Consider the following 19046-nt stretch of genomic DNA (forward strand, 5'->3'; position numbering starts at 1 on the left):
TATAAGTGATGCTAATTGTCTGTGTTGTAGTAAATTATTGTATTCTTGATCAAAGGATTGTGAAGAGTGGTTAAACTGAGATTCAAAGGAACGTGGTACGTCTAGAGATTTAAAATTTCCGGAAAAATTGGCTGCAGGAGAAAAACCTGTTTTTTCCTGCAACAGGAAAAAAAGGAAAAATATGGAAAAATTTAAATTTATTACAATATACATACCTACTAAACCAATTCTACATAACGTATCAACATCGATAAATTTAGTAGAATCGGATATATCTATATTATCAGAAGTTGTCTCTAAAGTATATAAAAGACACAATATAGTCGGTTCCCTAAACTCAGACACAACTGGCAAGTGATATTAGTAAGTAATTTTGCCAATTTCGTAAAATTGGCAAATTAAAAAATGAAAAAAACGAAAACCATCATTGACCCAAAATACCGATATAAAATGATTTAATTATCTTGATTAAAAATATTAACAAATCAGTTTTTTTACACACTACATTTTTACAAACGTTTTATTATTAAAGGGGATTGTTTGAAAGGGTTAAATCATTCAGCCAATCAACAATAATGTCTTAAAATGCAAAAACCTTGAACCTATTTAACTTCTTCAAATGCTATTAAAGCCTAAAAAGTAATTTGATGCCTGTTTTTAAACCAGGAAGAGTAAACTCAAAAGACAGATTCACATCCAATAATTTCACTAGAAGTATCACCAAATACATCTTCTTTTTTGGTTGATCACGTCGGCCTTCGACGGTAATCCATAAATAATATATTAGGTATACTAATACATCGTTAAAGACTTCTACAAACAACTGTTGTTTTTGCAATATCTAAAAAAAATAAAAACGTCTAAAAATTAAAGGAGTAACACAGAACACGCAAAAAATCGCCCATGTAACTTAATTAAGCTATGAAAAGCCAATACTGTCAAAATTTCATTTGTTACTCCACTGTCAACATTGGAGGAAACTTGCCTGAGGTTGGACCAATTACAAACAAGAATTACGGCGCGGTAAATTTAAACAACTCCTCCTAGTTTAAAAACAGGTTATAGTTTTATTCAATTCTGGCAATAACGGATAGTTTTTACTTCTAAAAAATACTAAGCATATATCGGCATAGGGTAGACTTTGAATTAGGTGGCAATTAGAACCAGTTTCTAAAAATCATCAAAATCGAATTCATTAGGATAGAAATCGGTAAAATAATCATGGGCGTCGCCAGGCTTGGGCAGGGAGGGGCAGCTGCCCCCCTAGAAATTCGCCAAATTAATAAATAGAATAATTAAATAACTAAACTAAAAAGTAAATAATTAAAAACAAGGCCGTTTGATAATGCCTCTAAAAACTTCATGTTAAAACAAAACGACAATGTCGGCAACACGGTTGCGGTGGTATAGCTTGTCTCAAAATAAATATATCGTCTTGGTTTTCCCCACTTAAAGAATTTATCTGTTTACTGCCAGTAGTGCCAGTGTTATTTACATAAGTTCTTATAGCCTCTACAACGCTACAGCTACAGCTTCTTACGTTCATTCTGACTCTTATTTTGATAGCCAAATTTTCAGCTATAATGAAACCAGTTGTAAACGTACTCCAGTCTGTTACTCTGGGCTAATTAGCAAAATTCATGGAAAAGTTATTTATCAGCAATTTTATTGCTGGAATCGAATTATAAGATCCTATATATTAATAATATAGGTATGCAAAGTCCGCAGATAGTGTGCTACTTTTTTAATAAACAAAATGGCGCGGAAAAATCGTATTTTTTTCAATTATTGCTCTATAACTCCGAAGATTTTAACTTTACAACTAAAACACCTTAATAATAATTCACCGCAATTAAATTCTGCATAGAGATAGGTTTTTCACGATTTGCTCCGACGAAAATTTTCCTCGGAAAATGCGGGTTTTCCTAACAAAAACTCTAATTTTCAAATAAAGTTTTAGGTAAGTAATTATTAATCAATAATTAAATAACTTAGTGACATCAAAGCTTTCTTAGTATAGATTGTAATTCCAGGAGCCGGTGAAAATTAAACGAATATTTTAGCAACAATTCAATTGTTAATTAACAAATTACGATCGCAATAATAACCAAAATAATCATGATACATTGATCAAACTTATAAAGATTATAAAGATGAGATGCTTATTTAATATTTTATCGACAAAATATAAATTTTTCTTTTTTTTGCATAATCTTTAAATTTTGAAAAAAAATAGTTATAATACCCTGGTCTAATTAGTAAAGTACAAAGAAAGGTTATTTACCAGCAATTGTATTGCTGGAATCGAATTAAAAGATCCTATATATTATTAATATAGGTATGCAAAGTCCGCATTACTACTTTTTTTATAAACAAAATGGCGCCGACAAATCGAATTTTTTTCAATTATTGCTCTATAACTCCGAAGATTTTAACTTTACACCAAAAACACTCAAATAAAAATTCACCCCAATTTAATTCTGCATAGAAGCATGTTTTTCCCGATTTGCTCCGACGAAAATTTTCCCAGGAAAATGTGGGTTTTCCCAACAAAATCTCGAATTTTCAAATAAATTTTTTGGGCCAGTAATTATTTATCAATAATTATATAGCTTGGTGAAATAAAAGCTTTCTTGTTATAGATTATAAATTCAGAAGCCGGTAAAAATGAAACGAATATTTTAGCAACAATTCAATTGTTAATTAACAATTTACAGTCGCAATAACAACCAAAATAATCATGAGACATTGATCAAACTTGAACAAAATATAAATTTTTCATTTTTTTGCATAATCTTTAAATGTTTAAAAAAATTGTTATAAACAAATTAACATTTCTCAGAAATTGTTTATTATATTCTAATTTAAAAAAATACTTAAAATGCGTATTTCATAGGTCTTGAAAATGAATGCTTTAAAAAAATTTTCCAACCATTTGCAAAAAAGTTATGAAGCAGCAAAGTAAATATACGATATCTCCGTTGTTTATAATTTGTTTTAATTGTTTCAAAGCTTAAAAGTGAGTCTATGGTACAACCTAATTACTCACAAAGAATGTCAAAAATTAGTGTAATGGTTATATTTTAATCAAAGATTAAAAATACTTTTTTTTGTAATTTTTAGCGCAAACGTAGGCCTGATACAGAGTCGGAGCTAAAATGTTCACTCGAAGCGACTGACACGCAGCATGCATTATTTATTAAAAGTGTACATCACGCGGCTGGTCGTCGCTCAGAGTGAAAATTTTAGCTACAGTACTGTGTTACTCTACTTTCGCGCGTGTAAATTACAAAAAAATATATTTATTATCTTTAATTAATATATAACCATTAAACTGAGAATCGATATTTTTTTGTAAATAATTAGCTTGTACTTTAAACTCACTTCTACGCTTTGAAAGAATTAAAAAAATATATAAACACAGTAGTAATCGTATGATTACTTTGCTGTTTCATAACTTTTTTACAAATGGTTGGAAAAAAGTTTTAAAGCATTCATTTTAAAGATATTTAAAATGCGCATTTTAGCTATTTTTTAAAATTATAATATAATAAAAACTCTCTGAGAAACGTTAATTTGTTTATAACTTATTTTTTTAAACATTTAAAGATTATGCAAAAAAATAAAAAATTCATATTTTGTCGACAAAATATTAAAGAGACATCTCATCTTTATAAGATTTCAAAGCTTGATCAGTGTATCTTAATTATTTTGGTTATTATTGCGACCGTAAATTATTAATTAACAATTGAATTGTTGCTAAAATATTCGTTTAATTTTCATCAGCTTCTGGAACTGTAATCTAAACCAAAAAGGCTTTTAAGTCACCAAATTATTTAATTATTGGTAGATAATTACTTATCTAAAACTTTATTTGAAAATTAAAGATTTTGTTGGGAAAACCCGCATTTTTCGAGGAAAATTTTCGTCGGAGCAGATCGAGAAAAACGCGTCTCTATGCAGAATTTAATCACGGTGAATTTTTATTTGGGTATTTTTGTTGTAAAGTTAAAATCTTCGGAGTTATAGAGCAATAATTGAAAAAAACACGATTTTCGTGCGCCATTTTGTTTATAAAAAAAGTAGCACAGTATCTGAGGACTTTGCATACCTATATTATTAATATATAGAATCTTATAATTCGATTCCAGCAATAAAATTGCTGGTAAATAACTTTTCCCAAAAATGGCCTATTCTCCGGTAATCAGCCCAGACTATGTAACTTTGGATGTGGTTAAGGCATCCCAGCACATTAAACGCTTATTGCAATTGATAAAACAACACTGTGATAGTCCAGAAGACGTCACAGATGAAATTATGAGAGATGATAATATACTTGCAGATACAATAATTGGAGTGGAAGAGGATATAAAGTCATTACCCCGTATTGGGAGAGGGTTGCATCGAAGCAATTACACAGCAGAAAGCCCATCAGAATTTTGGCGGAGGTCTTTAGTAGTCCCATATTTGTACTCCATAATTAGTTCTCTTGAAATTCGTTTTTCTGAATTAAAAACCCCGTCATTTGCATTACCTAAATTGCACCCAGTTCATATATTAACAATGTCACTAAACTATCTCACAGAAGCTTGGCATCTCTTCTCCCATTTTTACGGATAATCGAATATTAAAAATGAAATTGAAATTTGGCAAAAACTATGGCAGGATAAATCTGAATCAACGACACAAATAAGTGTCCTAAAAGAAACAAAACTTCCCCTAAACCGTGATAGATTTAAAAATTTTGATTGCCTTACCTTGCATGACGTCTACTGTTGAATGATCCTTCAGTAGCTTAAGAAAAAATAAAACCTGGCTGCGAAGTACTATGTCAGAAAGTTGGCTCAATGGCTTGGCAATGATGAGCGTGCACCGAAAGTTTCATTAATAATTGTCCATATAGTAACCGGAGAAACCTTAGCACAAAATACGAAGATTTAACCCAAAACACTTAAATAAAATGTGGTTCCTTGCTGTTTTATCTAAAAATTTAAAAACTATTTTTGCTCAGCATTTTAAAATTATCCGACGTATCCTTTTCATACTTGTCAGGAAGTATAGGTACTATACAAGCTACTAAATTATGTTAAACAAACGTTTCTGGCTATTACCAGAGGCGTACGACGGGGAAAAGCGAATGGTTGACCCTTTCCAAATTCTACGCCACTGGCGGAATTGCTATTTTAGTTCAATTTTTGGATTCTCCAACACTTTCTATAAAAATAATTTACTCTTCATTCGTAACGATAAAGTCATTAGTTTTCGAGGTATTTGAAGTTAAAAATGAAACGACACGGTTATTTTGATTAATGTATTGTGTCGCTTCATTTTTAATTTCAAATATCTCAAAAACTAATCATTTTATCGTTACGAATGAAAAGTATATTATTTACATACAAAGTATTGGAAAATCAAAAAATTACACTAAAATAGCAATTTCGCCAGTGGCGTATAATTTGGGAAGGGTCAACCAGCCACTACCCCCTGTCGTACGCCTCTGGTAGTAGCTAGAAACATTTATTTATCTTAATTTGATAGGGTGAACAGTACCTACACTTTCTGCCAAGTATGATAATGATACGCCTAATAGTTTTAAAGTAATGAGTACAAATAATTTTTAAATTTTAATCATAATATGAATCATATCATAAATTAATCAAAATAACTGTGCCGTTTCGTATTTAACTTCAAATAACTCGAAAACTAATGACTTTATCGTTACCAATGAGGAGCATATTATTTACGTAGAAAGTATTGGGGAATCTAAAAATGGCACTAAAATAGTAATTACTCCAATGGCGTAGAATTTGAGAAGGGTCAACTATTCACCATCCTCTGTCGTACGCCACTGGTAGTAACTAGAAACGTTTGTTTATCCCAATTTAGTAGGGTGTATAATAGTCGCACTTTCTGCCAAGTATAGAAAGGATACCTCGAATAGTTTTAAAATGCTGAGCTAAAATAGTTTTTAAATTTTTAGATAAAACACCCTGTAACTCAGTAAGGAACCATATTTTATTTAAGTGTTTTAGGTTAAATCTTCGTATTTTATCCTAAGGTTTCTCCAGTTACTATATGGACAATTATTAATGAAACACTCTGTATATCTACTTACGAGTTCGGAAGATTTTATTCTTCTTCTTAAGGTGCCTATCCGTTCCGGATGTTGGCGATCAGCATGGCTATCTTAACTTTGCTTGCTGCTATTCTGAATAGTCCGGTTGTCGATGTATTAAACCACTTTCTCAGGTTTTGAAGCCAAGATATTCTTCTTCTCCCAGGTCCTCTCTTTCCAAATACCTTGCCTTGAAGAATGAGTTGCAACAAGCCACATCTCTGTTCATTCCTCATAATATGGCTAAGATATTCTAGTTTGCGCTTTTTGATTGTGTTAATAATCTCGCATTCCTTGCCTATTCTACGTAGAACCTCGACATTAGTCACACGATCCACCCAAGAAATTCTCAAAATGCGCCTGTAACACCACATCTCGAATGCCTCGAGTTTTCTCAAAGAAGCCTCGGAAAGTGTCCAGGCCTCTACTCCGTATAATAACGTAGAAAATACATAGCATAGCATAGCAAGATTTTATTAATAAAGTAATTGACAGATTTGCATTCTAATAAAGTAATTGACAGATTTGCAGATATTGCATTTGGATCCTAGAAGATTATGTTTTAAATAATTTTTATTAATTGTCATATTTGTTTTTTTAATTCTTTAAAATTAACACCTTTTCTATAAAAATGTAGTAAATGTATATGAGTTAGAATATATAGTTACATAATTATTTGTTTTCTAATTTCCAATGTTTGTCTCATCTTGCTTCCCCTTATTATGCTGGCTGGCGGCGCCTTAAAAGTAATATCCTACTTTTGCTCTCAATGCCTGGAGTAATTATAATAAGCTCTAACAACGTAGAAATGTCGATTATGTCACTTTCTGAAAACGACAAATATAAATTTTGTCCGTCTTGCGGTAAAGTTCCCAATCTGATTTTAAAACGGTAGTACGAACGAATTTTTTGATTGGAATTTAACGAATTGGAACAACATCATCAGACAAACCATGTCCAGCTGAAATCCGAGGAATATAATGAAATTTTGGCAGTCGAGATTAGGAATTCCAGAGGGGACGGATATGTACTCGTTCGTACAAAACGAAAATATGATTGCGAGTGATTTTCGATATTTCTATATAGGGAATTAAATTGTATTTCTACTGACATTTTTGACCCGAAGAATGCGAGTGATTTCTCGAGGGGCCGAATACTTTTTGTTTTAACTGTTTTATGGATTGTTTCATTAAAAAACTTTTTTTTATTCAAAATTTAGTCATCAGAAGGGAAATCATAATTCATTTTAAGAAAGGTTTCAATGTTTGAAATATTTCATTTATTTTTATTGTCATAGGCTCGTTGAAAATCGATTTTATTTTTCTGATTATCTTAATTTCAAAATCGCCAAATAGATTTATTTATTAAAAACAGTAATAGACGCCAAAATTAATATCTTAGGTTTATAAAATTTCCTGTAGGTTTGAAGAAATGACCAATGATAAATAATATTGCCTCTCCAAACAAAAAAAATGAAAAGGATATAATTAATTTAAAACAAAAGAACTTTTAAGTGGTAATGCCACAGATAATATAAAAGAGAATATTCCCAATATTACAATGTCACAGTTAATTTAATCAAATTAATTATTTATTGACTTATGGAGCTACTTTTTTAATGCATAGAATTTACCTATCGACAAACGACAAATAAATATCTAAAAGAAAATATAAATAAATTACAAGCAATTTTTTTTCTCGAATAAAATTTTTATAATTTTCTTAATGTTTTATAATTTTCTAATGTAACCCTGATTCTCCTTCCTCCAAAGCTGGATCAATAAAGAATATAAAGTAATTCTGTATTTTACTTTATTTTAATATGTAATTGTTACAGCAGTGAGGAAAAATCGATATTTATTTGTTATCAAATCTTCCGTTTTTCTAGAAATCTTATGAATTTTCTTATTTCAAATGGAACACCCTGTATATTTTTTGCATTTTGATGTCCTTAAGAAATGCTGATTATTTTTCATGTTATATTCCCTATACCTAAATGCCAGTTATTTCGGAGTTATTACTACATTAATTAAAAAAAAAAAATAAACAAATTATAAAAATTAAATTTTTCGGTCAGGCTAGACATTATTTTAGATTCCTTGGATAATTGGGAACAAAAAACATCCTTTGTAATTTTTCTTTAAAGTTAATCGTTTCCGATTTTCAAGATTCAAATACACACGTATTAAAATGTTTTTTTTTTTTGAAATTACGAAGTACCTAAATTCAAGCTCAAGCCTTCTGTTATCAGCTAACTATAAGAAATTTTGGCACGTTTTATTCTAAAACATTGTTTTTTTTTAATTGTTAATAAAGCACATAATTGGCAAAAAAAAAATTTAATTCATATACCCATGTTAGAAATTTTATTTAGAAAATTAGTTCATATTAAATGGTAAATACTTTTGGTTAGTAACAAAACATAAAAAACAGATAGCCATAAATAAAAAACCAGAAATAAATGTAATTATATGGTAGGGGAGCAAAGTATGCTAAATGTGCAGTCACTCGAGCGCTTTGGGGACCTATTGGGTTGTGAAGAGTAGGTCCTAAAACCAAAAAAAGGTAAGTAATGTTTTCCACTTTAGTGGGCGCTTGCCATTTTTTAATTTAATTTTCCATTTCCAACAATCGTTTTTTCCGATTATACCGCCATCTATGCATAATTCGAAAAAATGTTTCGAATAAAAGTTACTTATTTTTTCGTAAGGAATCCAAATCTGCAATAAAAAATGGGGCTCCTATTTCAGATTTTAAAGTAACCCCCCACCACACCTCCGTGATGGGTCGTGTTTATTGCCATTCGATAGATTTTTCAAAAATATTAAATAAGTGCATTTTACAGTTTTTCGATCTGATGTTCATTTCGCGAAATATCGCGGGATTCGTATTTAAAATATTAAATTTACCCCCCACCCCTCTCCGTGAGAAGTCGTGTTTGGTATCATTCGATAGATTTTTAAAGAATATTGAGCACCTATTTTTTAGTTTTTCGATCTGTCATTCATTTCGCGAAATATTCGCTTTTTTCTTGTGAAATTTTGGGACTCACCCATTTCCTTACGCCCGGCTCAAATCGTCCGATTTTTGAAATATACACTCTTTTGTATGTACTTAACTTACCATATCTTAATCTGACAATTTCGAGTTTTTTTAAGGATAGATTTTTTTTTCGGGCCCCCTTAACGAACTCCCCTGTGTTAAGAGCCAATATATGGTAGAGGTACATCTGCAGGGTACCAGGTTTCTCCTCATATGATAATCTGACGCGCTCGAGTAACTGCAAATCCCCGCTTGGGCTCCCCTACCATATGTTAAAAAGCAACTTATCAAACCTGTCGGGATTCTGGCGTGTCGGGATTTAGGCTGTCGGGATTTTGGTTGTCAGGATTTTGGGGTAGACCCACTAGCAATGAACCGAACGCAACAGATAAATTAATTAAAATATGCAAAGACCTAACAAAAATAAGGAATAATAAACTTAGATTGGCAATGCCCTTATTTCCCACGTACGAGCTAAAACGTTCAAAAAAGTTAACGCGTCTGTGTGGAAATTGTGGCAAAAATTCTGTTAATCGACAATCCTCTGTAGTTCGCAGGATCACTTCTTTTTCCTTTCTTGTATAAGAAAGTTCGTAGGTATACGACATTTTCCATTGGTCTTGTATCTTACATTTATTTACAAATCTATTAAATGCTCGTGTTACATTTTCAATTAAGTAGCCACCTTCATACTTATTTTATCATTTCCATCAGTATTTCATTTGATTCTGGAACCCTACCATTTTTCATAGCACTTGCAGCTCTCCATACTTCTTCTGTAGATATTTCCCAGTAGGTACCGTGGAAACTCGATAACTCGGATTAATCGGGACCGCGGCCGATCCGGGTTATCTAAAATCCGGGTTAGCCGGAGAATATGCTAAAAATTAATAAAATACGGTATACTTACAAATAAACTTCGGTATAATTGAAATAACATGAAATATGTATGCACAGTACACATCTAAATTACGTATAGTTGTATAGAGTATTGTTCATTTCTTGGTAAAAACCTTATGCGTAGTTAAAAAAACACGCAAAAACAAACCTATCTGAAGCAGGATTACAGAAGGGAAGCGGAAAATACGACTGTACTACACACAAGACGGGAACAATGTTAAGTTATTTAAGAACAGTAGAGACTAAGACCATTGTTTAAAAAAGAATATTTTAAATAGTCTTTTAGTCTTTTTTGAACAATGCTAAGACAGTTTGAAATAAATAAAGGAATACAGGTGCTTGTTGTTTCCGATAATTCGAGAAAAGAACGTCGCTCGAAATTTCGTCAAAATATGTAAAAAAGTACATATTTTGTCGGAATTCCATCCGAGTTATCTTGCAACGGATAGTAAACATAACGTTTTTCTACAACCACTATTCAAAGTGCACTTTTCTGCACGGTTTTATGTTAGCAAACTTGATATTTTCTCACAGTATAAGATATTTGACATTAGTGTGCAGAAAAGTGACGTTTCTGTGCCGCAAAGTGACGTTTCTGTGCCGCAAAGTTCTTTTCTGCACAGTTGACTACCTCATTCTGAGTAACGTTATATTCTGTTTACATCCGTGAGTAGATGATCTAAACGGGTGTCACTACAGATATAGGGAATTCTGTGTGTTAGAGAGAGAGGTATGTGATGTCACAGCTGATATAGGAAAGTATGTGTGTTAGAGAGAGAAACATGGTATCTCTGCTGCTATTGGTCCGATTTAAACGTACGACGGCTCGTTGGAATGGGCGGGAGATAACGAATACAAAAAAACATGGCGGCATAGTGTCAAAAGGGCGCTTTCCGATGTGACGACGTCCGATGGGGCGCGTTCCGATGTGACGGCGTTCTAGCGCTGATCGATCGGTGCGCGATACCAGATGTGCGATCGGTACCTTAATTTTTCGCGGAACGCGAAGCAGATGCGCGGTCGGTACCTTTTTCGCGGATCTCGTAGATACGAAGCGCGCGGTAATTTTGGAATTTAAATAAAACAACAACATAATGCAATTTTTTAAAAGAACTTAAAAGGAACACAGCGGCGCAGCGGTGCGCGATACCAGATGTGCGATCGGTACCTTAATTTTTCGCGGAACGCGAAGCAGATGCGCGGTCGGTACCTTAAGTTTTTCGCGGATCTCGTAGATACGAAGCGCGCGGCTGGTAATTTTGGAATTTAAATAAAATAAAAAAACATAATGCAATTTTTTATTAAAAGAACTAAAAAGGAACACAGCACGTCAACGCGTCACGTAAAAACGTCACATCAAAACGTCACGTAGGCTTGTGAAATGTCACGTGAAAACGTCACGTCAAAGCACGTCACGTAAAACGTCACGTCAAAGCACGTGAAAACGTCACGTCAAAGCACGTCACGTAAAACGTCACGTCAAAGCACGTCACGTAAAACGTCACGTCAAAGCACGTAAAAACGTCACGTCAAAACGTCACGTGGGCTCGTGAAATGTCGCGTAGGCCTTATTGTCACGGGGAGCTCGATCGCAAGACCTGATTGCCACAGCGCGACGTGAGGTAGTAACATCATGTCTTTGAATGAGTATAGACGTAAATTAGCAGAATTTAGAGAAAAACTGACACAGTTAAGAAGTCAGGTTTTATTTTATGAGGATAAAAATAAGGTTATAAAACAAATAGAGAACCTATCACTGGGAAGCAGCATAGACTGGACACCAAAGGAATTTAGTCAGCAGCTGCGACAAGAATATTCAAGTGCTGCGGACTACTTATTTAGGGAAACTCCAACAAGGCGAATTCATCCAATTACTATTAATGATGTTATCGACGCCGGCGCCAACAACGATGAACAAAGAAAACATGAAAAGTGAAATAGATAATGTTTTTGCAATGACTTGTGTAATATTAGCTTCAGTGTTTATTTTAATTATAAAGATTATATTTAAAATTGTTAAGAGAAAATTTGAATCATCATGTAATATAAGACTTGAACAATAAATAAGGCGTTTAAATAAAAAACCCATAACTCTAAAAAATATTTAGTTGAAAATAATGAAAATAAATGTTAGCAGATAATTTACATATCGCATAGGAAATAGCGGTTGAGGGTCTAATCGCATTACTATGCAATTTTCGTTATCATACCCACATTTTGTTATTGAGTTATATTTCTTATCATGTGCATAGAAAATGTTGGAATTTTTAAAACCAATGACAATGATAAAACTGAATATAATTTTGCACACGCACACTTTCTACAACACGTCATAGGGTGGGGCACGCAACCGTATAAATTTCAAAATGCACCTCAGGACGGTCTATTCCATAGTCTATTCCTTACTGTTAGTGTACTGTTGTGGTTCAACTAGTTTTGCAAGGTAAGTGTTCTCTTAATTATTTTTTGTTAAATATGTTTTATTTTTCTTGTTTGATTTTGAATAAAACTTAATGTTTTCTGCTCTGCTATTTATAAAATCTCTTCATTCCAGCTGAGATTTATTATTTCGACATTAAATAATTATCTAATTGTCGACATTTTGAATGACATTTATTTTTTATTTTCTCGTAATTATTCGTTGTTAAAATCTTTTCGGTTTTTTGGTTAGCTATTTATAAAATTCCTTCATTCCAGATGAGATTTATTATTTTAGCACCTGATTGTCTACAAGACCTCATGTCAGCATGACAATTATTTTTTATTTTCTCGTAATTATTATTTGTTAAATCTGTTCGGTTTTTTCAAGTTTTTGGTCAGCTATTTATAAAATTCCTTCATTTCAGATGAGATTTATTATTTTAGCACCTGATTGTCTACAAAAAAGACATGCTAGCATAACAATTATTTTTTTATTTTCTCGTAATTATTCGTTGTTAAATCTGTTCGGTTTTTTGGTTAGCTATTTATAAAATTCCTTTATTCCAGATGAGATTTATTATTTTAGCACCTGATTGTCTACAAGAACTCATGCCAGCATGGCAATTATTCTTTTTTATTTTCTCGTAATTATTCTTTGTTAAATCTGTTCTGTTTTTCTTTGATTTTTTTAATTAATGTTTTCTACTCTGCTATTTATCCCTTTATTCCAGATGATAGTTATTATTTCGACATCTGATTGTCTACAAACAAAAAAGACTTAATGTTAGCATGCTGAATGTCAATTATTCGTCATTCTTCGTAATTATTCTTTGTTAAATCTTTTCGTGTTTTGATTTTGAATACAACTCAATGTTTTTTGCTTGGTTATTTATATCACTCCTTCATTTCAGATGGATTTATCAAAAATTAATGCCTCATCTGTCGTAGCGAGGAAACCCGTGAAGAAACTCAAAGAATTACCGATCGACATTCCAGTACCCATTACGGGAGCCAAAATTGTGAAGACAAAGTTTGGGCAAGCTGTTCTGTTAGATTTGGGGGAAGAGGTGGTGTTTCTACCGCCTAGAGTCACAGATACCTACAGCCCCGTCATTGAGGAGTTTTCGAGCGGGAAGTATTCGATAGTTTATCACGGCCTGGTGGACTGCGGCCAACAGTACCAGCCCATGACATCATTTAAAATTATCTAAGCGAAAATACTGAAAGAGAGAGGTAAGCAATATGGATATTGTTAAACAATGTAAAAATTTACTGTTATTCATCAAAAGAATCAGAAAGATAGTTTTTGATAAATTCACAGCTAAAGACAAAGAAATTTGGGTGAAACGCTTAACGAAACAAATCAAAACTTGTAATAAAGTAATAAAAAAACGCACTTTGCCTATAGGTACAATTAGAAAACTGCAAACGCATGTAGGACATTTTAAACATTTTAAACAGATTATTTTCAATAGACATGTCGGTATGGGGCTAGACAACAAACTAAAACATAGAGTTAAATGGGAAAATGTAGTTTCCGCGTTTAAAAGTCGAATTAAAACTGGAGTTATAGTTAATTTATGGCATAAGGACTTAGCACATTTCCTAAATGATTGTTATATTATTTTTAAAAATAAAATCAGAAAAATTTTAAAAGCAGATAAAGTTGTTAAAGTTAATGTTTGTTTTTGTGGAGAATTTATTAAAAAATCGGGGGAGGAGGAAATTGTAAATTTTAAATATTTTAATACAAAAAATGCTGTACTAGACGTATCTACCGATACAGAGCGGTGGTTTTTTGAGAATGTTAAAGATAAAATAAATCTTAAATTATCCGAGTTTCAGGAAAGGGACTCCGGTTTTGCATTAAATAGAATTGTATCTTTAGAAGTAAATATTAATCGATATGAAATTGGAAATGGTTCCTCGTATATTAAACTTCCTGAGAGTATTCAAAAAAAGCGTGCTTGTATTAATGTAAAAAATTCTGATCAAGCATGTTTTTATTGGGCAATAGTTAGTGCCCTCTATCCAGCTAAAGCACATAAAGAACTCCCATCCTCATACCCATGGTACAGTACAGTACTAAAAACAGAAGACCTAGAGGCACCAATGCCGTTACATCAAATTTCAAAATTTGAAAAATTAAATAATATATCAGTCAATGTATTTGCTTTAGAATTAATAGAAAATAATGAAAAGTCATTTTTCACAGTATATCCAGCTAGATTAACTAAAACAGTCGTTGCCAAACATGTAAATCTTCTTTTAATTCAGAATCACTATTTTCCTAAATTAAACGATTATGAAGCACCTCCAGTGGATAATGATAATTCAGAAATTAAGTACCACTACTGCCACATTACGGATATGTCTAAATTAGTTGCTGGTCAATTAAATAAAAGAAAGGCCAAATTATTTCTTTGCAATAGATGCTTAAATTATTTTTCAACTGAAGGGAAATTGTCGGAACATGAAAAAATGTGTGCAGATATGAATAATTGTAAAATGTCTTTTCCTAAATATGATGCTGTTAGTTTTAAAAATTATACTTATAAACAAACAACGCCATTTGTCATATATGCAGATTTTGAGTGCATGTTAGAAAAAGTTACAGACCTCCAAACATCCTGTTGTACTAAAAAATATCAAAAACATATTCCGTATAGTGCTGGATACTATGTAAAATGTAGCTATGATGAAAAGTTGTCTTTTTTTAAGAGTTATAGAGGCATTGACTGCATGGAGTGGTTTGCTAATGAATTACCAAATTTAGCTCAAAGTATTCATTCGAAAATTAAGAAAATTATACCAATGCAGGAAAACCCGAGTACCAGTAAAGCCACAAGGTGTCACATATGCGAAAAATGTTTTTCTCCTACAGATATCATTGTTAAAGACCACGACCATTTTACGGGGGAGTTCAGAAATTTCGCCCACCAAGCCTGTAATTTAAATTTCAAAAAATTGTTTGTCGTCCCAGTTATTTTTCACAATATGAGTGGCTACGACAGTCATTTTATAATTTCAGAGTTAAGCAAAAAAGGAGATATTAGTCTACTTCCAGTCAATAAAGAAAAATACATTTCATTTACACTTAACGATGCTGTTACTAATATAAAATTTCGATTTATTGATTCATTAAGATTTTTAGGAGCCTCTTTAGATGAATTGGTCTCAACATTAAATAAAAATGACTTTAAAATTTGCAAGCGAGAATTTAGCAGGTTAAGTGACGATGAATTTAAATTAATAACTAAAAAAGGGGTATTTTGCTATGATTTTATTGATTCTTGGGAAAAATTAAACATTACCGATTTACCTCCAATAGAGGCATTTTATAATAAGCTAAACGATACGAATCTTACAGATGAGAAGTATGCTCATGCTAAAATAGTTTGGGATACCTTTAACATTGAAAATTTAGGTCAATATTCAGATTTGTACTTAAAAACCGATATTGTGCTTTTAGCAGATGTTTTTGAAACTTTCCGCAAAAAATGTTTTATAACTTATGGGTTAGATCCAGCCTGGTACTACACAATGCCCGGTTATTCTTGGGATTGTATGTTGAAATACGTGGGGTGTAACCTCGAGTTATTGCGTGACGTTGACATGATACTATTTATGGAGAAAGCAATTCGTGGAGGAATTTCAGTATGTAGCGGTAGAATGTCGGAGGCCAATAATAAGTACATGTCTAATTATGACCCCGCACAGCCCTCAAAATACTTAATGTATTTTGATGTCAATAATTTATATGGGTGGGCTATGGGAGAACCCTTACCCTACGGAGGGTTCGAATGGATGGATGCCAAAGACATTGATGTTATGTCTGTACCTGATGACTCTCCCGTAGGGTACATGTTACAAGTTGACTTGGACTATCCTCGCCAATTACATGATCTGCACTCAGATTTTCCATTCGCTGCCGAACACCGCAAAGCTTTGGGTTCAAATCATACTAAACTAATGACAACACTTTATAATAAAAAAGAATATATCGTTCATTATAGAAATTTAAAACAAATGCTGGCTAATGGGTTAGTTTTAAAAAAGATTCATAAAATTTTGAAATTTAAGCAGTCTGCGTGGCTGCGACCCTACATAGAATTAAATACTCGACTTAGAGCTGCAGCTACGAACGATTTTGGAAGAAATTTATACAAATTGGCCAATAATAGTGTATTTGGAAAGACTATGGAGAATATAAGGAAACATAGAATAGTAAAACTAGTCAGATCATGGAATGGGCGATATGGTGCTAAAAATTTAATTTCTAGTGCCAGGTTTCATAGCAGAAAGATATTTAATGAAAATTTAGTAGCTATAGAACTGATTAAATCAGATCTAGTTTTTAATAAACCCTTATACATTGGCATGACTGTTTTAGATATATCAAAATTATGTATGTACCAATTTCATTACGACTATATGCTTCCAAAATTGGGCGCAGATAAATGTAATTTAATGTATATGGATACCGATAGCTTTATTTATGAACTGTACTGTCATGATGCATATGAGGAAGTAATAAAACAAGATCTATCAAAATTTGATACATCCGATTACGCTGTAGATAATATCTATAATATTCCTCGCGTAAATAAAAAAGTTTTAGGAGTAATGAAAGATGAAAATAAAGGAGAAATTATGACAAAATTTGTGGGATTACGATCAAAAATGTATACTTTTAAAGTTCAATCTGGTCGAATCACTAAAAAAGCAAAAGGGACTAAATATAATATAGTAAAAAATGTTATAAAATTCGATGATTATGTAAACTGTTTAAATGATTTTAAGGAACAAACTGCTACTCAACACTCCATTCGGTCATATAGCCATAACGTCTATAGTATAGAACAAACAAAAATTGCGCTAAGTCCTTATGACGATAAAAGATATTTAATTCCAAATAGTTTTAGAACCCTACCATTGGGGCATTACAGTATTTTAGAATAGATTTTTTTTGTAGATGAATGTTCCATCATTGACCGACCTGTCTATCAAAAAAATCTGTGAAACAACAGTATCAGCATCATATTTCATCGAGCAGTCCCCCTTGCCGTGGACATTAACAAAAATAATATTAAAAAAATTTCCTTTATATAAATGGGAAACGATGATAAGCAGTGCTAAAAATGATCCTATTCCTTCATATAAAGGAATAGAATTTATTGCTTGCTCTAAACACATACCGTCACATTTAAGAAATGTCGTATTAGGAAAGTCAGATTGGGGGAGTATATTTGAAGATGAACACTCCAGTTATTGTGTATGGGCTAATGGATATTATCTTAAGCAGCATCGCCTAAACGTATGTAAATCATGTTTTTTTGCATTCAAAAATGCTCATGAGACCTTAAATAAATTTTTACTGGTGCGTTACGACCATACTCACGAAGTTTATGATGCTGATGATATCGTTGAATGCGTATATCAGCAACCATATTATTGGTGCAATAGTTGCTTTACTCAAGTTTTATTCGACTTAAAAGATTACGAGTCTTGCGTTAATGCATTACATGAAATGCCTAGAAATAACAGGTTTGATGATTCTGAACCAGAAGTCTGAAGTAGGCAGTAATATTGATTCTTTTTTAAGGAACAAACTGCTACTCAACACTCCATTCGGTCATATAGCCATAACGTCTATAGTATAGAACAAACAAAAATTGCGCTAAGTCCTTATGACGATAAAAGATATTTAATTCCAAATAGTTTTAGAACCCTACCATTGGGACATTACAGTATTTTAGAATAGATTTTTATTGCAGAAGAACGTTGAAATGTCTCACAGATGTGTTACACCAGACCTATGGACTCCCGCTAATCTGCAACAAATAGCAGCCAATAAAATTTATTGGGATGTAGTTGATGCTAATACAAAGACATTTACGCTTCCAAGTGGAGAGCAACATCCTCTCCCTCAAGATGTGATTGGTATTGAACGATGGTACAGCAAGCAAGGATGTACCGCGAATTTTAAGATTCCCAAGCAAATACGATTCAGTTTAAACGTAAATTGTATAAGAGAATTAAAACTACAAATTGTGAAGAACTGTGAAAAAGTGATGTCATGCGGGTGTCGAAGATGCGGGGCTCCCTATGGATTCCCCCCAATTTACAAAAAATAGCGAATACAATCCTAAGTAAATTGTCTAAGAGAATTAAAACTACAAATTGCAAATATTTAAAAATTGATTTTTGAGACGAATTATGTTCATAAGCTACTTTTGTACTAAACGCATAACAATATCCACTTGCTATCTCTCTCTTTCTTGTATATATATTGTAAAATAGTGTGTAATATATATATTATGGTAAAATAAAAACTCTAAATTGGTATTTTTTTTTTTATTTATTCAAATCATTAATTACCCTAATTTTATAAAAATAAATGAACTCCCTAAGAGCATTGTTTGTCATATCATCTGACATTATAGAACAAAAAGCATACAATATTTGCAAGGGGTTTAAACTATCTGCAGCATTTTTACAAAAATCTAAAACATTATAATAATATTCACAAAAGTTCAAATTTTCTAACAACTGCATACGAGGCGAT

At 32.1% G+C, this 19046-nt stretch overlaps 1 protein-coding gene across 1 annotated transcript; it reads left to right on the forward strand.

The window, feature by feature from the left end:
* Positions 1-13720: 13720 nt before the first annotated feature.
* Positions 13721-17440, forward strand: LOC126890158 (uncharacterized). Its single transcript, XM_050659009.1, has 4 exons — positions 13721-13858; positions 14324-15314; positions 15510-16483; positions 16562-17440. The coding sequence occupies exons 1-4, from the start codon at positions 13721-13723 to the stop codon at positions 17438-17440; spliced, it is 2982 nt and encodes a 993-aa protein (XP_050514966.1).
* Positions 17441-19046: the final 1606 nt, after the last annotated feature.

The sequence above is a fragment of the Diabrotica virgifera genome, chromosome 8, assembly GCF_917563875.1.
Source record: "Diabrotica virgifera virgifera chromosome 8, PGI_DIABVI_V3a".
NCBI classification, from domain to species: domain Eukaryota; kingdom Metazoa; phylum Arthropoda; class Insecta; order Coleoptera; family Chrysomelidae; genus Diabrotica; species Diabrotica virgifera.